Source organism: Natator depressus, chromosome 6 (assembly GCF_965152275.1).
Source record: "Natator depressus isolate rNatDep1 chromosome 6, rNatDep2.hap1, whole genome shotgun sequence".
In the NCBI taxonomy this organism is placed as follows: Eukaryota; Metazoa; Chordata; order Testudines; family Cheloniidae; genus Natator; species Natator depressus.
The window spans coordinates 74,359,698-74,377,774 of NC_134239.1; the positions used below are offsets into that span (position 1 = coordinate 74,359,698).

The following is an 18,077-nucleotide window of genomic DNA, read 5'->3' on the forward strand; positions in this document are numbered from 1 at the left end:
GACTACTTACTCAATACATGACCCTAGGCAATTTCATTGCAGCATAAATAATCCAGCTATAAAACACTGTATAAAAGCAGGTCCTTCAAACAAACAAAACTCTTATATTTCATCTGAGTTAAGCTGCCTAGATGAGAAGTTTTATACTTATGCTCATAATATAAGTCAAGGGAAATACTGTGATTCCTTTATTAGTCCAACACATATGCTAATATCCAAAATCTTGGGCTCACGTAATAACAGTGTTAGCAATAAGTATAGTTTACTTTATATAATGTGCACTCAGTATGGTATCACTTGAATGGATAGAAATATTTGCAACTTGTATATTTTACCCAACTCCTTTTACTTTTATTTCTGAGCAAGGGAGCAAAACCACTTACATGCATTTCTGGTGCACAGCGTCCAAGCAAGTCTATCAGAGCTGAATAAAAGGACATGATGGCATTGCCCATGTGCACAATCTCTTCTTCCTCCTCTTCTTCAATACTGCTGAAAAGGAACCAAAAAATGAGAATATTTTGGCTGACATAGGATAGCCTAAAATAAGGTTGGATTCTTCATTATAGGGATGACTCTGTAAAACTTTAGACTGAAGCTCCAGCTGACTGAAAGCAGTGTTTATTGATCTATTTCTTGTGTCTGGTCACAGGTTAATTTCTTCTACACTAAGAAATACATTTATTATTCACTTTTTCTTCAGGTTTTATTGTAGCCTTTATTTTATAAGTTAGCCCAGAATAGGTAGGAAAAGTCTTTTGTGTTTTCTGTTTAAAAATTATTTTTCATTAACTGTAGCATGTTCCCTGTGTACATTTTGTATGAAAAGTCCAATTATAAATTATGTAGCCTGTTCCACATCTGAAAGTTCACACTAATACTTATGTATCTAAAACATGTATTGGGTTCTCAAGTTTGCTGTGCACCCATACAGAGAATTATTTGCCCTAATTTAGGTCCTATACATATTAAGTTAAGTGATAGGTCCAATTTCTCTTTGAAAAAGACAGTTACCTTTTCCGTAACTGGTGTTCTTTGAGATGTGTTGCTCATGTCCATTCCACATTAGGTGTCTGTGCTCACCACATGCACTGGTGCTGTAAGTTTTTCCCTCAGCAGTATCCATAGGGGACTGGCTCTGGCACCCTATGGAGTGGTGCCACCGGCTCCCCCTACCCTCAGTTCCTTCTTGCCGGAAACTCTGACAGTCGGGAAGGAGGGTGGGTTGTGGAATGGACATGAGCAACACACCTCAAAGAACAACAGTTATGGAAAAGGTAACTGTCTTTTCTTCTTCGAGTGCTTGCTCATGTCCATTCCACATTAGGTGACTCCCAAGCAGTATCCCTGGAGATGGGTAGGAGTTCATGGATGTGTTGATTGCAGCACAGCTCTACTGAACCCAGCACCATCCCTGGCCTGCTGAGTGATGGCATACTAAGCTGTGAACGTGTGAAGAGAGGACCACGTCATGGCTCTACAGATGTCCTGGATAGGGAGGGATGTGAGACAGGAAGGCCGCCGAAGACGCCTGAGCTCTAGTTGAGTGGGCTCTTACAATCGGTGGTGGCAGAACTCTCGCTTGGTCATAACAGGTCCTTATGCATGAGGTGATCCAATTGGAAATCCTCTGTGAGGACAGTGGAAAGCCCTTCATCCTATCCGCTGTAGTGATGAAGAGTTGAGATGATTTTTGGAAAGGCTTGATAAGCTCTAAGTAAAAAGCCAAGGTCCTTTGGAAGTCCAGCGCGTGAAGACACCTCTCTTTGCTGCTCTTGTGTGGTTTGGGACAGAACACTGGGAGGAAGATTTCCTGGTTCATATGGAAGGTGGATACCACCTTCGGCAGGAAGGCTGGGTGGGGTCGCAGCTGAACCTTGTCTTTGTAGAAGACCATGTATGGTGGTTCTGAGGTCAAGGCTCTAATCTCAGAGACTCGTCTTGCCGATATCACTGCCACCAGGAACACGACCTTCCATGACAGGTGGAAAAGGGAGCAGGAGCCCAGCGGCTCAAAGGACAGGCCTGTGAGCCTAGAGTGGACCAAGTTAAGATCCCACTGCGGGACAGGAGCCCGCACCTGTGGGAAGAGTCTCGTAAGACCTCTCAAGAATCTGACCGTCACGTAATGGGAAAATGCAGTCTGTCCTTGAATCGATGGGTGCAAAGCAGAGATGGCTGTGAGATGCACTCTAACAGAAGTATGTGCCAGGCCCTGGTTCCTCAAATGAAGCCGGTAATCTAAGACAGATTGTAATGGAATGAGAGATACCACGCTCGGATGCTCAGGAGGAAGAGATACCATGCCCGGATGCCCAGTGGGAAAACCTTGTCCACTTGGCCAGGTAAGTCAGTCTGGTTGAGGGCTTCCTACGTCCCTTGAGGACCTGTTGGACCTCCTCCAAACAGGTCTGGTCCTCCGGGTTCAGCCACACAGCATCCATGCCAAGAGGTGGAGGGATGTGAGGCTGGGGTGCAAGAGCCAACCATGGTCTTGTGACTGCAGGTCCGGTCGGTTGGGCAAGGGACAGGGAGGGGCTGCTGTCAGGTTCATGTGTGTGCCAAACCAGTGCTGGCAAGGCCACACCGGGGCGATCACAATAACCTGTGCCTTGTCTCTCTTGATCTTTGTCAGTAGCTTGCTGATGAGCAGAATTGGTGGGAACGCATACATCAGGCCCCCCCAACCATGACAGGAGGAAGGCATCGGAGAGGGATCCCCTGCTCAGATCTTGCCGAGAACAGAATCAATGGCTCTTCCTGTTCCATGTGGTGGCAAATAGGTCACCTTGGGGAGTCCCCCACCTTTGGAAGATCATGCAGGCTAGCTCCAGGCAGAGCGACCACTTGTGATAAGAGGAGAAGTCCCTGCTGAGCTGGTCCGCCAGTGTATTCTCGATGCTGGGAAGGTGACAAGCTGCTGGGTGGATTTTGTGGCTGATGCAGAAGTGCCTCCTGACAGAGAGCCAACAAGCATGCTCCCCCCTGCCTGTTGATGTAGAACATCGAGGCTCTATTGTCAGTCAGGACTCATACCACTTGCCTGACAGGAGGGGTAGGAAGAGTCCACATGCCAGCCAGACCACTCTGAGCTCTTTGATGTTTATGTGCAACTTTGTCCTCCTCTGGTTACCTCATCCCGTATCTGGAGGTCACTGAGATGCACCCCCGAGCTGAGGTCCAAGGCATCCGACACCAACTCAATGGAGTTGTCAAACGGAACCCACTCCAGGACTGTCCTGTGATCAGTCCACCATCGCACTGAGGTAAGTATCACCTGGGGAATGGTAATGATCTTTTCCAGGGGGTCTCGGGACTGGGAATAGACCATCCCCAGCCAGTGCTGCCGGGGCCGCATCTGAAGCCTGGCATGGTTGTCTTAGCCTCTCCTTGTGGATAACCACCTCAACCTCAAGGGAATTGGGGTCTGGGTGGGAGTATAAGCACTCACGCTCTTTGGTTGGCACAAAGTACTTGCGTTCAATCCTCTTAGAGATAGGGGACATGGAAGAGGGGGTCTGCCACAGGGCATTAGTGATTTTGGAAACCCCTTCATGAAGGAGTAGAACCACCCTGTCAGGAGCTGAGGAGCAGAGGACATCAAACAGAGAGTCCGAGGGCTCTTTCAATTCCTCTGCCTGAAGTCCCAGGTTGGAAGCAACCCTCTTCAAAAGTTCCTGGTGCGTTTTGGTGTCATCCTGAGGAACTAGGTGAGGGGGCCCCGGGATAGCCTCGTCTGGTAACATCTGGCTGGTGCCACGGGAACCTCAACATTCTTTGGTGGTCCAGTAGCTTACTCCCCATGGTTCTCCTGGACCTCTGGGGTCTTACCCCCCCGAAGCCTTGAGCACTGGAGAGGGACAGGATACCGAGGCCTCTGGCCTCTCTGAGGCTCCCGAAACCAACCGGGCAGCCTGGGGAGGTTGGCTGAACCCCCAAGGGTTCCATGGGTACCATGGCCCCAGCCACTGTACTTGGGACCATGGGACAGGTTTCATTGGTGATGATGTAGGCAGCATCTCTGGTACCGGGGCTTGTCCCACAGTCAGGGAACCTCGCTCTGTGCTGGAGCTATAAGCAGAGCGGTCGGTAGCAGGCAACCAGGATCGGGTGAAGCGGTGGCTCTTGTCTGACTGGTGCCAGTTGCTGCGTCCTGAAGCCAACCTGTCCGAGCGAGACAGGAGTCTTGGTCGGGATCTCTGGGATCTTCTTGACAGGAGCCGTGAAGGGAGACCGGTGCCAGGTTGTGGACGGCACTGGCGGAGCACTGTGTACAGAGGGTACAGAGGCCACGGTGCTCGGTGTGGAGTCGGACTGCTGCTTCAGTGCCAGAGTGAGTGCTGACTCCATTAAGAGCGCTTTCAGATGGATATGGCGCTCCTTCTTTGTCCTAGGTTTGAAGGACTTGCAGATCCGACACTTGTTGCTCATGTGCCTCTCACCTAAGCACCTTAGGCAGCTGGTATGAGGATTGCTGAGGGGCACAGGCCGTTTGCAGCAATCACAGGGCTTAAAGCCTGGGCACTGGGGCATGCCCCATCCCCTGGCTGAGTCTTGTTCGGGACTACGAGAACTTCAAGAACTATTACTACAGGTAACTAACTGTAACAACAATTACCTACAACTATACTACAAGTTCTACAGAGTTTGAACGAACAGAGAACGAGACAACGCTAGCTGAAGAAGCAGACGTTCCAGCACTGTCACTGACGGCAGGAAGAAACCAAGGGTGGGTAAGCCGACAGCACCCCTTATACTGCGCCGTGCGGGCACCACTCCAGAGGGTGCCAGAGCCGGTCCCCTATGGATACTGCTGAGGCAAGCACACATCCCTAATGTGGAATGGACATGAGCAAACACTCAAAGGATAATTGTTTACTCTTCAATTATGTTTCTAGGATGCTGTCTACCATCAAAGAAGAGTTATCAACTTTTAATTGATTTGTAAAGTCAAAAAACTACTGCACTGCATGGAAATGTGAGTGTGGTCATAGACAGGAGTTTGCTGACAGGAGGATTCTGTGACAATGACCAATTCAAAAATGTACTCTACAGTGTGGTTTAGAAAAATATGTCCGATTGCTTTAGAAAAATGGAAGGACAAACTTCAAGACATTTCTTACGCTGAGATTTTCAAAGCACATTAGGGGATTTAGACAAGTATCTTTCAATCTGTTGAACTGCTTTGAAAACCTCAGCCTTAATCTTTTCTTTCAGAATTCCAGAAGCAAAAACATTTCTTCTATGTAAAGTATTCAATAATGCATAGATTTTATTGAATCTTGGCTGGGGTAAGGGGTAAAATGGGGCCAGCTGGGGTCACCCTTCCCCTCATCCAAGAACTGTGCAGAGAAGACATCACCTCCACCACTCTTGGGCACTAAGACCTAGGAGGTACCCTTCTTACCTCCTGCCATGTGGCTTCAGGGGAAAAACTGCAGGGAGGAACCAGTCAGAAACTCCAGATCAGAGCAGAAGCAGCCAAAGCAGGGACCTTCAGACAGCCAGAGAATGTTGTACAATTTTGACAGGACTTCTGAGGTCCGTGCTCATTGGCTCTGTGTGTGTGCTCCAACCCTCTTGTTCCCCACAACTCTCATAATCTCTTCACCTCAATTTCATACCACACCTGCTCCTCTACCCTACTCTTCCCTGCCCTGTCCCCTACACCTTCTTTCCCTTCCATGTCCTCTCTCCCTTCACTTTTCCTTCTATTTAGCTGATCCTCTCCTAACTAAACCCAGCCTAAAAAGCAATCATGGAGCTAACATGAAGTTTACTGTTGTCACACTGTTCGCTCTGCTTGTGTGTTATCCTTCCCCGTCACCCCTCTGTCTATCAATTTACACTGTAAACTCTTTGAGGTAGGGACTGTCTGCTGCTCTGTGTCTATACAGTGCCTAGCACAATGGGGCAAACATGGTTAGTTATTGGGTACTACTGTAGTATACAAGATTAATAATTCAGCTAATGAAACATCAGCATTTGCCAAAAGAGCATATACATTTACTTACACTTCTCTTTTATAGCACTGAGATGGAAGGTCAAGAGTTGGGTTCTCTGAGATCTTAATAGCTCCTTGCATAGCTGCCAGCAAACCATTTCCTCCTTCTCCTCTAAGAGCTGGCCCAAAGCATTCTGGGCGTCGAATAAGGAGCTTGACAACAACACTAGCATTTTCCTCAACACTTTCACCTAAAGACCAACAGGACACGTTAGCCTCTTATATAAAAGCCAATATACTTCTTCTGAAAGGCAACCACTAATTTATAAACAGTTTGGATTTTTCCCTAAATTTTACAGTACATAAAATAATATATAGAGAGAAAAACAAACTTTTTTTTTAAAAGGAAAAAATGCTAAATTTACAGCACCAGAGATAAATCTTCTTCTTAATCAAAGAGCAGTTAGTATACAGGGAATGACAGTGTAAACGCCTGCAAACTGCCTTGGCCAAAGTTCAACAACCTTAACTTAGATGATTGACTTCTAGGGTTGCCAGGGGAATTCATTTCCATGATTACTTCTGTCTTTTTCCTCTCTTCTGAGACGGCCTACAAAGCCAGCAACTGTGGTAGTAGCTTCTGAAGTGTCCATGAAGGAAATGGACTGAGAACTCATTTCACATAAATAATTAAACCATCACTATAAGGTAACAAAAATGGTTACTAACCTTCTGTAATTGCTGTTCTTTGAGATGTGTTGCACATGTTCATTCCACTCTTGGCATGAGTGCAGCCTGCAAGTCATTGGAAACTTTTCCTTCAGTGGTACTGCCAGGATGGCTGAAACGCCCTCTGACATTCTGGGCCAATGCATCCAAGTATAAAGGGCCCAGCCATCCCAGAGTCCCCTCAGTTCCTTTTTGCTGGACAACCCCAATGCACAGAAGTAGACGAGTGGGTCATGGATTGAACATGTGTAACACATCTCGAAGAACAGTTATGGAAGTTTAGTAACTATTTTTTCTTGAGTGATTGCGCATGAACATTCCACACTTGGCAACTCACAAGCTATAAACCAGGTGGTGGTATAGGAGTCGATGTGCACACAGACTGAAGTACAACTCGCTCAAATTTACCATAGTTTCTAGAGTACTGAGTGATGGCATAATGGGATGCAGAGGCGCGGACTGAAAATCAGGTAGCCTCTCTACAAATTCCTGGATAGGGGCATGCACAAGAAATGCAGTCGAAGCCACTTGAGATCTTGTCAAATGAGCAGTTACTCTGCTTGATGGAGAAATGCCAGTCAGGACATAACATACATGAACACAAGAGGCTATCCATGATGAAATTCTTTGTGAAGAGATTGGGAAATCTTTCATCCCATCTGCCATGACCACAAATATTTAGGCTGACAAATGGTACTGTTTAGTTCTATGTAGAACACCAAAGCCCTTCTAACATCTAGGGTGTGCAGGCATTGCTTATCTCTATTTTAGGAAAGTAAATCAAGTGGTTAATATGGAAGTTAGAAATCACTTTAGAGAGAAATCTTGGATGAGGGCTGTCATAAATATAAAGGGAAGGGTAACAACTTTTATATGTGCAGTAACATAAAATCCCTCCTGGCCAGAGGTACAGAATAATTTTACCTGTAAGGGGTTAAGAAGCTCAAATAACCTGGTTGGCACCTGACCAAAAGGACCAACAAGGAAAGAAGATACTTTCAAATCTGGCAGGTGGAGGGGGGGGAAAAGAGGTTTTGTTTGTGCTCTCTTTGTTAGTTCTCTCTCAGACAGAGAGAGACCAGGGCAGGAAAAAACATCTCCTAAAAACATACCTGAGCATCTAAGATTACAAAAATTGTAAGTAAAGCAAGGAAATGCATTAGATTATCTTTTGTTTTAGCTTGTGAATTTTCCCTATTCTATAAGGGAGATTTATTCCTGTTTTTGTAACTTTGAAGTTGAGCCCAGAGGGGAATCCTCTGTGTTTTAAATCTTTTTATCACCCTGTAAAATTACCTTCCAGCCTGATTTTACAGAGGTGCTGCTTTTACTTTTTTCTTTATAATAAAGTTCTTCTTTTAAGAACCCGATTGATTTTAGTGTACTAAAAAGAAAGGGTCTGGTCTATACTTTTATTAAAGGCAATTGGTTGGAATATTATTCTTAAGCCTCCCCAAGAAAGGGGGTGAACAGGCTTGGGGGGACATTTTGGGGAAATAGGAACTCCAAGTGGTCCTTTTCCTGAATCTTTGTCTAAATCACTCGGTGATGGCAGCAATACCGTCCAAGGACCAGAAAAGGATTTGTGCCTTGGGGAAGTTTTTAATCTAAGCTGGTAGAAATAAACTTAGGGGGTCTTTCTTGCGGGTCCCCACATCTGTATCCCAGAGTTCAGAGTGGGCAGAGAACCCTGACAAGGGCATAGATATACTTTATCCTTCAAGAAAACTGTATAAAGAGGTTCAGACATCAGAGCATTCAGCTCAACAACCATCCAGGCCATAGTGATGGCTACCAAAAAAAGCCACTTAAATTGACAGGTGTAAGTAGGAAGCACATTGCTAAAGGCTTAAATGAGACCCCATACGCTTAAAGAAAACTAAGTTTAAGTCCCAGAGAGGAACAGGTTCCTTCATCTGTGGGTAGCCTTTCAAAAGTCTGATTGACATAGCATTAGGAAATATAGAACGGCTGTCCATGTGAGGATGGAAAGCTGATATTCCTGCCAAGAAGACCTTGAGAGAACTAATCACCAAACCTCGATATTTGGGAACAATAAATAGTCCAGGACATGCTGGATTGAGTACTGCGTTGGCAAAACTTCGAATTGATAAAACCAGAAGGAAAATTGCTTCTATTTTGAAATATAAGTAGCCCTGGTGGAGGGCTTTCTGTTATTTAACAAGACATTCCAAACTTGCTCCAAACAAGACTCCTCTCTAGGATTTAGCCAGCTTCCAGGCTACCAAATGAAGTGCCTGCAGGTTTGGATGGAACAGCCAACCATAACACTGCGAAATGATGTCTGGGTCCATAGGAAGTGAAATCAGAGCCTCTCCGATAGATCCATGAGAGTGGAGAACCAGTGCTCCTAGGGCAATGCTGTGGCTATTAGTATAACTCAGGCATGGTCCCACTTGATCTTTAGCAACTCTCTGTGTAGGAGTGGAATTGGAGGAAAAGCATAGCAGAATTGTTCGGCCAGGGTAGTAGGAAAGTGTCTGTGACGGAACCCGAACTGCAACCTTGTATGGAACAAAACTGATGGCATTTTCTGTTAGTTTTGGTTGTGAATAGATCTATCTGGGGATTTCCTCACTGTGGAAAATGCACCTGGCTACATCCAGGCAGAAAGACCACTCGTGGTGATTTGTAAACAATCTGCTTAGATGGTCTGCAAGCTCACTCTGCACCCCTGGAAGGTAAGAGGTTTCAAGATTGATTTAACTGACAGAGCAAAAGTTCCAGAGGTGAATGGACTCTTGACAAAGTGGGGAAGAGCAGGCTCCTCCTTGCCTGTTGAGGTAAACATTGTTGCTGTGTTGTCTTTGAGAACAAACATGCTTTTCCCCTGGACCTGAGGTTGGAAAAACTGGCATACTAGCGAATAACCCTTAGCTCCCTGACATTGATGTGTAGAGACATGTCTTGTGAGGACCATAAACTCTGAGGGGACCCAGATGAGCACCCCAACTCAGAACAGATGCATCTGTCACCAATGTCAATGAAGGCTGAGGTTGGACACAGTGAACACCTTCACACACATTAAGTGAGCTCTATAATCATCAGAAGGGGATGAGATGCCTCATGAGGAAACTGCCTCATCAGGGGAGGAGGACAATGAAGTCAGCACAGGTTGAGGCTGCCCCTCCTCCATAAGCTGTCCAGCAGACTTCTCTTGAACCACCACTTCCTGCTCACCACCGGGCCCAGAACCGGACTCAGGAATGGGCAGTGTCTGGTGAGTAGACTCCTTGTGCCTCTCCGAGGAGACAGAGCAGGAATGCCTTATGTATGACCTGGAAACTGTGGGGAATCTTCAGATTCCAAAAGAACCATTGGAAGGGTGGTGGGCCCCAGTAACTCTTGGCCATTGCAGCTTGAGGATCTCAAGGCAACCCCAGGCAATAACACCTAGGTGGGGAGTAGCATGACTGGCTCTGAGGCTGGGAAACATAGGAACCAATCTCCAATTCAGAGAAGGACGAATCACTCTCTGCTGACCAAGGTCGGGTGAGGCAGGGGAGGCTCCCAATTATGCTGGAGAATGGTGCCGAGTCAGTAAAGATTGTAAAGCAGCTAACATTGCATGGTACCAATGGGGGCATAAAGTCTGAGGCCAAGGAGGTTGCTGCGGTGGCGCACCTCTGTCTTCCAGTACCAGGAACGTGGTTTCCTGCACCACCAGGGACACAGGTACCGACAGACTCAGCAGATCTCTAACTGCTGCAAATGCCTCCAGCATGGTCAGTACCAAGATGGGCTCAAGTCATTGTGGTCAAAAATGGAGAGGGCACCTCTTCAGGCCCCAGACTCAACAGTGCCTGCCTCAGTGCTGGAGCCAATGGTGCTGGTTTCAACACTACCTGAGAAGAGGAATGCTTGGATTTTGGCTGTACTCTACTCTTATCCCCATGCTTAGAGGATTTGGTTGCCAGCAGCTTTGCTTTCTCGATGATCTGTCCATAGGTCTCATGCCTCTTCTTGGGCACTGGAGAGGGCAAGTGGTGCCAAATCTCAGGCAGCATAAAAGGCACACTACTAACCAATCCCAAAGCACTTGATGCCGAATCAGGACAGCTAGGCTCTGACGGAAGTCTCAGGGCTGCTTCCAGGAACAAAAACTTCAGCCTGGCTTCTCTGTCTTTAGTCTTTGGCTTAAAGTTCTTGCAAATCTGGCAGTGATTCTGAATATGAGCTTCCCCAAGCATTTCAAGCAGTTTGGGTGCCTGTCACTGTCGGGCATTGGCCCAGAACAAAAGACACAGGACCTGAAGCATGGTGACCAAGGCATCCCTCAGTACCAAGAAACAGAAACCCCAGATCTGGGGATTGAAAAAGAACACTAAAAGTAAACTAACACTTACTAAGTACTAAGCAACCATAAAACGAGATAACTATTCACAAGAGCATTTGCTAAGGCAAACCATGAAATTCCAAAAACTATCACAGGTGGTAAGAAGGGACTGAGGGGGCTCTGGGGCAGCTGGGTCCTTTATTTTGAAGTTTAGTGGTGTGCGACAGCAGAAGGTGCTCAAGCCACCCTGATGGGTATCACTGAAATAAAAATTTCTGACTACTGTGCATGGGGCGCACATACACCAAGAATGAAATGCATATGTGCAATCACTCAAAGAAGAATTTTCTGTTCATTGCCAACCAGGGCCAATATTCCAACTAGTGACCTGGATCAATCATAAAATTTAAATTCCTGATTACCAGTCCCTGGAAGCATTCATTTAAAGCTTTAGAAAATGTACTACGGGGACAATGAAGCACTGATATAAGGATAAATACTAACTTAACAGGCTCCCTCACATTCAGATTGTATAAAACTCAGTGCATTCCCCCCCAATTAAAAGATTAATTGTTCTAAATGGCCAGTGTTTTTTTATGAAAGAAAGTGATATTATTTCAGTGGTCCAACAGAAATGGAGATTGTTGCTAAACATTGTATCATCTATGTTCTAGCACAAAGAATATCTGTTGTGATCCAGCAACTAAATCTTCTCAGCTTGACTAAGGAATGTCAAATCCTCCAAGGATTGATACATCTGCCCACTAGACACGGTAATTTAACTGCAGTAAAAAAGTATCTCAAATTATTTTCAATATATGTTTAGGTAGGGATAAATATGTTTTGCTTGCTATATGAAGGCTTTAAATAGAATCCTTCTCAATTTCTACATATAACGCATACTATAGCTCAGATTAAGTATTTCACACCTTGCCTCATCCTACTTTAAATCACAGTTATAACTCTGCCTTGGAATAGATTCTGCCTGCTTTCATTTTATATCATCATCTAGTTTTGCATACAGGCATTTACGTTAAAAAATTTGGTTTGATTTAGTTGGAATGGTTAAGCAAATACTTTTGTAAAGCTGAATTACATAGTGAACATAATACAAGCAACACTTTCCATGGCCATTTCAATGACTCAACAAAACTAATACCCTTAGACATTTTTATTCAGAACACTTTCTAATATTTAACTGCACACCAAACACCTGATGTTCCTGCAGCCTTGCATGTATGGAGTCAGTGGGGAGGGGGTGTGGGATTGTATGCATGCCTGTTGCAAAATCAGACTCCAAATGCGAATACAATTACATTACAATTTTATTAAAAGAAAACTACTGACACAGTTTTGCCTGAATAGTTTATCTCCTGAACATCTATCTAACCTGTTCTTGAATGAGAGAAGTGATAATGCTTCATCCACCTCCTTTGGTGGATAATGCCCTGTTTCTCCCCCTGTTAAGTGACATTTCCTAGGGTAGAGAATTTGTGGTGAAACATGTGGGGTTTATACTACTTACTTAAACTGGAGGTGAAAGTGGGTTTGTGAAAGGCAAAGCAATTTACATATGACTATAAGTTAGAGGGGTGTGGAAAGGAAAGCTCTATCTTAAAACAGGGAGACCAAATTCATCCCTAGTGTAGCCCACTAAATTCAACGAAATTACACCCAGAATTAATTAGGTCTAAATATTTTTTTACAACTTCTCGCAGGTTGCAATTGTTGGCCCCCTTAGCATGTAAGGTTTATTTGTGTTCTATGACCACTGAATACCAAATTGGTGCAAGCTTTACTACTCAACTTCTTAGAGCTCACTGTAACCTATGCCACAGCCTAACTCAATGATGAATTTGGCCTGGAGATCTCTGTGGGAGTTGCATCAGCTTACACCAGGCAATACTTTAGCCCAGTATTAAATCTAATGTATTTATAGGCATTTCTATGATGCTTGTATCTCAGTAACTCAAATATTTCTTAATTTATCTTTGCAACACCCCTCTGAGGTAGTAAAATAGTATTATCCCTATTTTATAGATGAGAAATTCAGGCAGAAGATGATTAATGGTCTGATTTACAGAAGTGCTGAGTACCTGCAACTCTCATTGTCAGTGGAACCTGAAGGTGCTCAAAAGGGGCCTTGAGAGGTCATCTAGTTCCTCCTCCATGCTAGTGCAGGACCAAGTATACTTGGACAATCCCTGATAGGGGTTTGTCAAACTGTTCTTAAAAACCTCCAATGATGGGAAATCCACAGCCTGCCTTGGAAGTCTATTCCAGTGCTTAATTATGCTTATAGTTAGAACATATTTTCCCAATATCTTGCATTACACCTTTGTTCGCAGTATCAGTGGAAATTTGTCTTTATATAAAGCCTTTCATTTGGGTATAACAAAGAAATTTACAACTATTAATTCAACTTCACAACACCTCTATGAGGTAAGTATTATTTTACCCATTTTACAGGTAGGTAACGTGGTACACGTGGGGGTTGAGTGGTTAAGTGCCCCAAATCACTGAGTGGGTCAGTGGCAGAGGCAAAGATAGAACCCAGAAGTCCTCACGCTACAGTTCTAACTATTGGTTCCCTCTAGGAGTTTGAATTGATGATGCTAGCTTCAAGTGTACATTCAATATCCAGGACAAAACTTCCACAGCAAAAAGACAATGTGATGAGAAGTAATACAGTGAGATGCTATAGGAAGGAGGTATGCAAATCGGATATTGGCTATGAACACAGGATAAAGTGATACTGCTTATGATACACATGACAAATTAAAAGTGAAAATATTTAATATTTTGCGGAAAAAAGAACTCAAAGGAGAATAAACACTTCCACTATTTCACAGTTACAGAACTACAACACAGTATATAGCATTAAAACTGAGGTCTCTAACCTTATGTCAGATATGTAGATCCTGAGCTGCATGTGGTACTTTCAAAATATTTTTGAAGTTCTAGGGTTTGCTGGCTCCTCAGAATTTACACCCCAATAAGAATCACTATGTTATGATTAATGAATATTTTCAATTATGCCCCATATAGCAGGAGCCAAATTGAGGATGATGGGAGATTACAAGTGTAAGTGGTTCACAAAAGGATCACTCTATTCCCAGGTAATGAAAAAAATTATGAAAAAAGGTGGAGAAACATTTCTCTAACACTTGAAAACTGAAAATCCTTGTAAGGGGCCAGTAATTTATTTAATACATTCTATACTTTGTTGGTTTGACTCTTCATTAGCTTAGGGCTCTCTTCTAGGATTTGTTTGGTGTTAATTTCAATAAGGTTTGGAATTTTTCTTGTAATGTTTCAGTTTGTATTTTGTACTAATGTCTGAATTCTAAAAATATTATTTTCTATATTCTTTCGATTTGAACATAGTATTTACTGTATATTTTTATATTTTTGTCATTTTTATATGGTGAGGCTGGGGGAGTTAGATTATTTGGGGACTTCTGGGGAGCAGGGGCTAGATTTATTGTATTTTGAGGCACATTGAAATTAGCCTTCAGTATTTCCTTTTTCATCTTTATGGGTTGTCATATCAAGAGATGAAATTAAAAAAAAAAATCACACAATTGTTATTAATATCTGAAGGTTAACCTTGAAGTGCTTATTTGGGCAAAGCTCCCAGTTATAACAGTGGTTATTTTGCCTGAGTAAGGACAGAACAAAAACTTCAAGACTTGGCTCCAGGTTTGAATCTGATATTAGTGTGATCAGCAAACCTTTTAAGCTTTAGCACTGCTCCCAGCCCCAACTTGGTATGGCCACTAAAACCAGATTTTGGACAATTGGCATGTTGAACTGTTATTGTGCTTACAACTGAACTGGTCCTTTTTGTTCATTTTAACCTCTTGTGCATTACATCAAACTTTTCACTAGTATGATTAGTGATCTAATATTATAATAAACAAGATCAACAAAATTATACTGTCAGATTTTCATCAGTGAGTTTCTTCCCATTGTATAGTTAATGAACATTTAAAATTTGTTAGGAATACTTACATTACATTTAAAAGACCGAGCCTTTCCCCATTGCCTCCTCCCTGTCAGAGCCTTTCTCCTCTTCTGCAGTCTTTCCCTGCTGAGGAGAAGGGCTCCAGCAATGGGGAGCTGACAATATCTTTTCCCACTGCCTGAGTCTTTCCCTCCAGCGAGGAAGGGCTCCATCAGCAAGGAAGTAGTGGGACACTACACTGCTAAAAAATAGCAGTGTAGATGGGAAGCACAGCTTGGGCAAGTGGAGAGCCATTAGGGTGTGTACTTGGGCATGTCTTTACTCACCTAAGCCAGGCCTCCACCAATCAATGCTGCTCTTCATACCTGCGGTGGCGGAGCTATGTTTATGTACACTACATGCTGCCTAAAGAAGCATGCAGCGTGTAGACATATTCTCAAGCGCCAACTGCTATCTGTGAGCCTCATCAGCAGTCTCAGCCAAGGGGCCAAGAAATGAATGAACATTGAGAAGGAACTACTTTTTCTCTTCTAGAGTTTGTTTTTTCACTTCAGGATTAAGGTACATTGGCAGGCAACAGGAAGAAGAGAAGACTAAATTCTTCAATCATCTTTATCCAGCATCTTTCACAAACACTAAACTCACACAAAAATATTTCACTGTGATATATAATATAATTATGCATTTTGCAACACAAAGTGGCACAGTTACACTTTGACATATGCGTGTAACTCTCATAGTGGTAACATTAATGTGGTCAGTTGCTGGAAGTCAGGACTGTGCATTTAAAGTATAGACATTGCTGTGTGTCCTGGAACAGTATAAGTCATTAAACTCTCAGTTTACCCACTATTAAAGTTCATATAATTTTATTAAGCTACCTTAAGAAAGTATTGCCAGACTTTATTAAATAACTAAAGTTTGCAAGAGCATTGAAAGATGTGATATAAGAAAAAATATAGTTAAATAACAATTATGAAGACGATTATAATTACATAAAGGAAGGAATACCCTAGTAACATTTGTAAAGAGATAGTATACTTTAAATAACTCAAAGATTTAGATTTTACTGATAGAGAAATGTGTAAAAAATGAAGTTTTCTTAAAACATTTAAGAAAATATCTCTTGAGATAATCAAGATGCCAAAGATTTAAACTTACTGTTAACAAAGACAGCAAATCTTAAGAATGATAGGTAACGTTCACCCTCTATTGGATTCCATCCAATGTCAGGATATCCTTTAGCTACCAGCATAGGGCAGCTCTGAAGCCCACAACCAGCCAAGTAGGTGACAACCTGTTAAATATAAGCATATGTAGTATTAAACATTTGTTATATTTTAGTTTTGACATACATTTCTAATAATGTTATCAATGTTTGAAACAAAATAGATCAGAAAAAAATTACAAGATGTTTTTATATAGCAAATGTTTTGACCTGCCTCTGAGAAACAATGTGATTATGCTTAACATTGCATCAATTAATTTTTCTAGCTCTCAGTTTTCTAAATCAAATAATGAAAAACCTAAAGCCCTTTTATTTTTAAGACGGCCCATTTACATGATGAGAACATCCATAAAACAATTAACAGTGTTTTAATTTGGGAGGTGAAAAATCAAATGAACCTTTGAGAAGAAGCTGGAAGTTCATTTATAGTAAGATATAGTGAATAGTCTTACCTCCTTCAAAACATGGGTCATAGAATTTTACTATTAACTTCTAATGTGTACCATACTGCAGGATAACATGAGATGGTAAGGAAGGAAGGAAAAGAAGGAAAGAGAAGCAATAGATCTCTCTCCCAGGATTTTTCAAATAGTATATTTATGATAGAAAACCATGTCTTTGAGCATTTTATCCTACTGTGGGGCTCAACCATCAAGCTGTGGGCTAATATTTTTTCACTATAATCCTCAATTCTAATTAATACATATATATATTATATAACATACAAAAATATTAAAAGAATGTTGAGGTTGTAAGTCACACACTCAAAAGTTTGGAAAAGGCCAAAATTAAGGTTGCCTGTACAACCTTAATTTGCACTGCCAATCCTAACCCAAGCTGTATGCATTATGATACCATCTTTAATAACATGAACACATTTCTTTTCCCACAGGACTTCTGCCTCAGTATATAGGATGGACAGTGCTCACCAAATATATAATCAATATTTCATTTTATCTTAATCATGTGTGGCCTTATTTACTGCGCCCCGTCCAAACCCTGCATTGAATACACAATTATTAATTTCCTCACGGGTTTTTCTATGGTGCTCACTACTCTAGTACGGGGATGGGAAAACTATGGACCGCGGGTGCTGGGTCGGGGGCCGGACCACGCAGCTCGGCCCTGCTCTGGCACTCCAGTGGGGGCACAGGGTCAGGGCCACACCACGCAGCTCCCGGAATCCGCGGCATGGGCCCGCTCTGGCTCCTACGTGCTCCAATGGGAGCTGCAGGGGCAGTGCCTGCGGATGGGGCAGTGTGCAGAGCTGCCTGGCTGCGTCTCTGCATAGGAGCCGGAGAAGGGACATGCCACTGCTTCCGGGAGCTGCTTGAAGTAAGCACCACTCAGAGCCTGTATCCCCTGAGCCTCTCCCCATGCCCCAGCCCTGATTCCCCTCCCACTCTCAAAACCCCTCGATCCCAGCCCAGAGCACCCTCCTGCACCCCAAACCTCTCATCCCCAGCCCCACCCCAAAGCCTGCACTCCCAGCCAGAACCTGCAGCCCTTCCTGAACCTCTGATCTCCCTCCCATCCTCCAAACCCCTTGGTCCAAGCCCAGAGCATCCTCCTACACCCCAAACTCCTCACCCGCAGCCCCACCCCAGAGCCCACACCCCCTCCTGCAACCCAACCCCAATTTTGTGAGCATTCACGGCCCACCATACAATTTCTAGCTCCCGCTGAGGCCCTCAGGCCAAAAAGTTTGCCACCCCTGCTCTAATACATAAACACTTCACAAACATTAATAAATTTATCATCAGAACACTGCTGTAACAGGAGGCAGTGTTATTATCCCCATTTTACACATGGGGAACTGAGGCACTGAGGGATTAAGACCAAAATTATCAAAAATGTCACCTAATTTTGGGTGCCCATGTTGAGACACATAAGCCCTGATTTTTCAGAGTAC

At 43.5% G+C, this 18,077-nt stretch overlaps 1 protein-coding gene across 1 annotated transcript in view; it reads right to left on the reverse strand.

Moving 5' to 3' along the window:
- Window positions 1-18,077, reverse strand: part of RYR3 (ryanodine receptor 3) — a 577,606-nt gene that overhangs the window by 230,457 nt on the left and 329,072 nt on the right. Inside the window, exons 45-47 of the mRNA XM_074955741.1 lie at window positions 16,099-16,234; window positions 6,015-6,195; window positions 384-489 (exon numbers count right to left, since the gene is read on the reverse strand). Coding sequence (XP_074811842.1) covers window positions 384-489; window positions 6,015-6,195; window positions 16,099-16,234 — 423 coding nt within the window. The remainder of the gene's footprint in view (window positions 1-383; window positions 490-6,014; window positions 6,196-16,098; window positions 16,235-18,077) is intronic.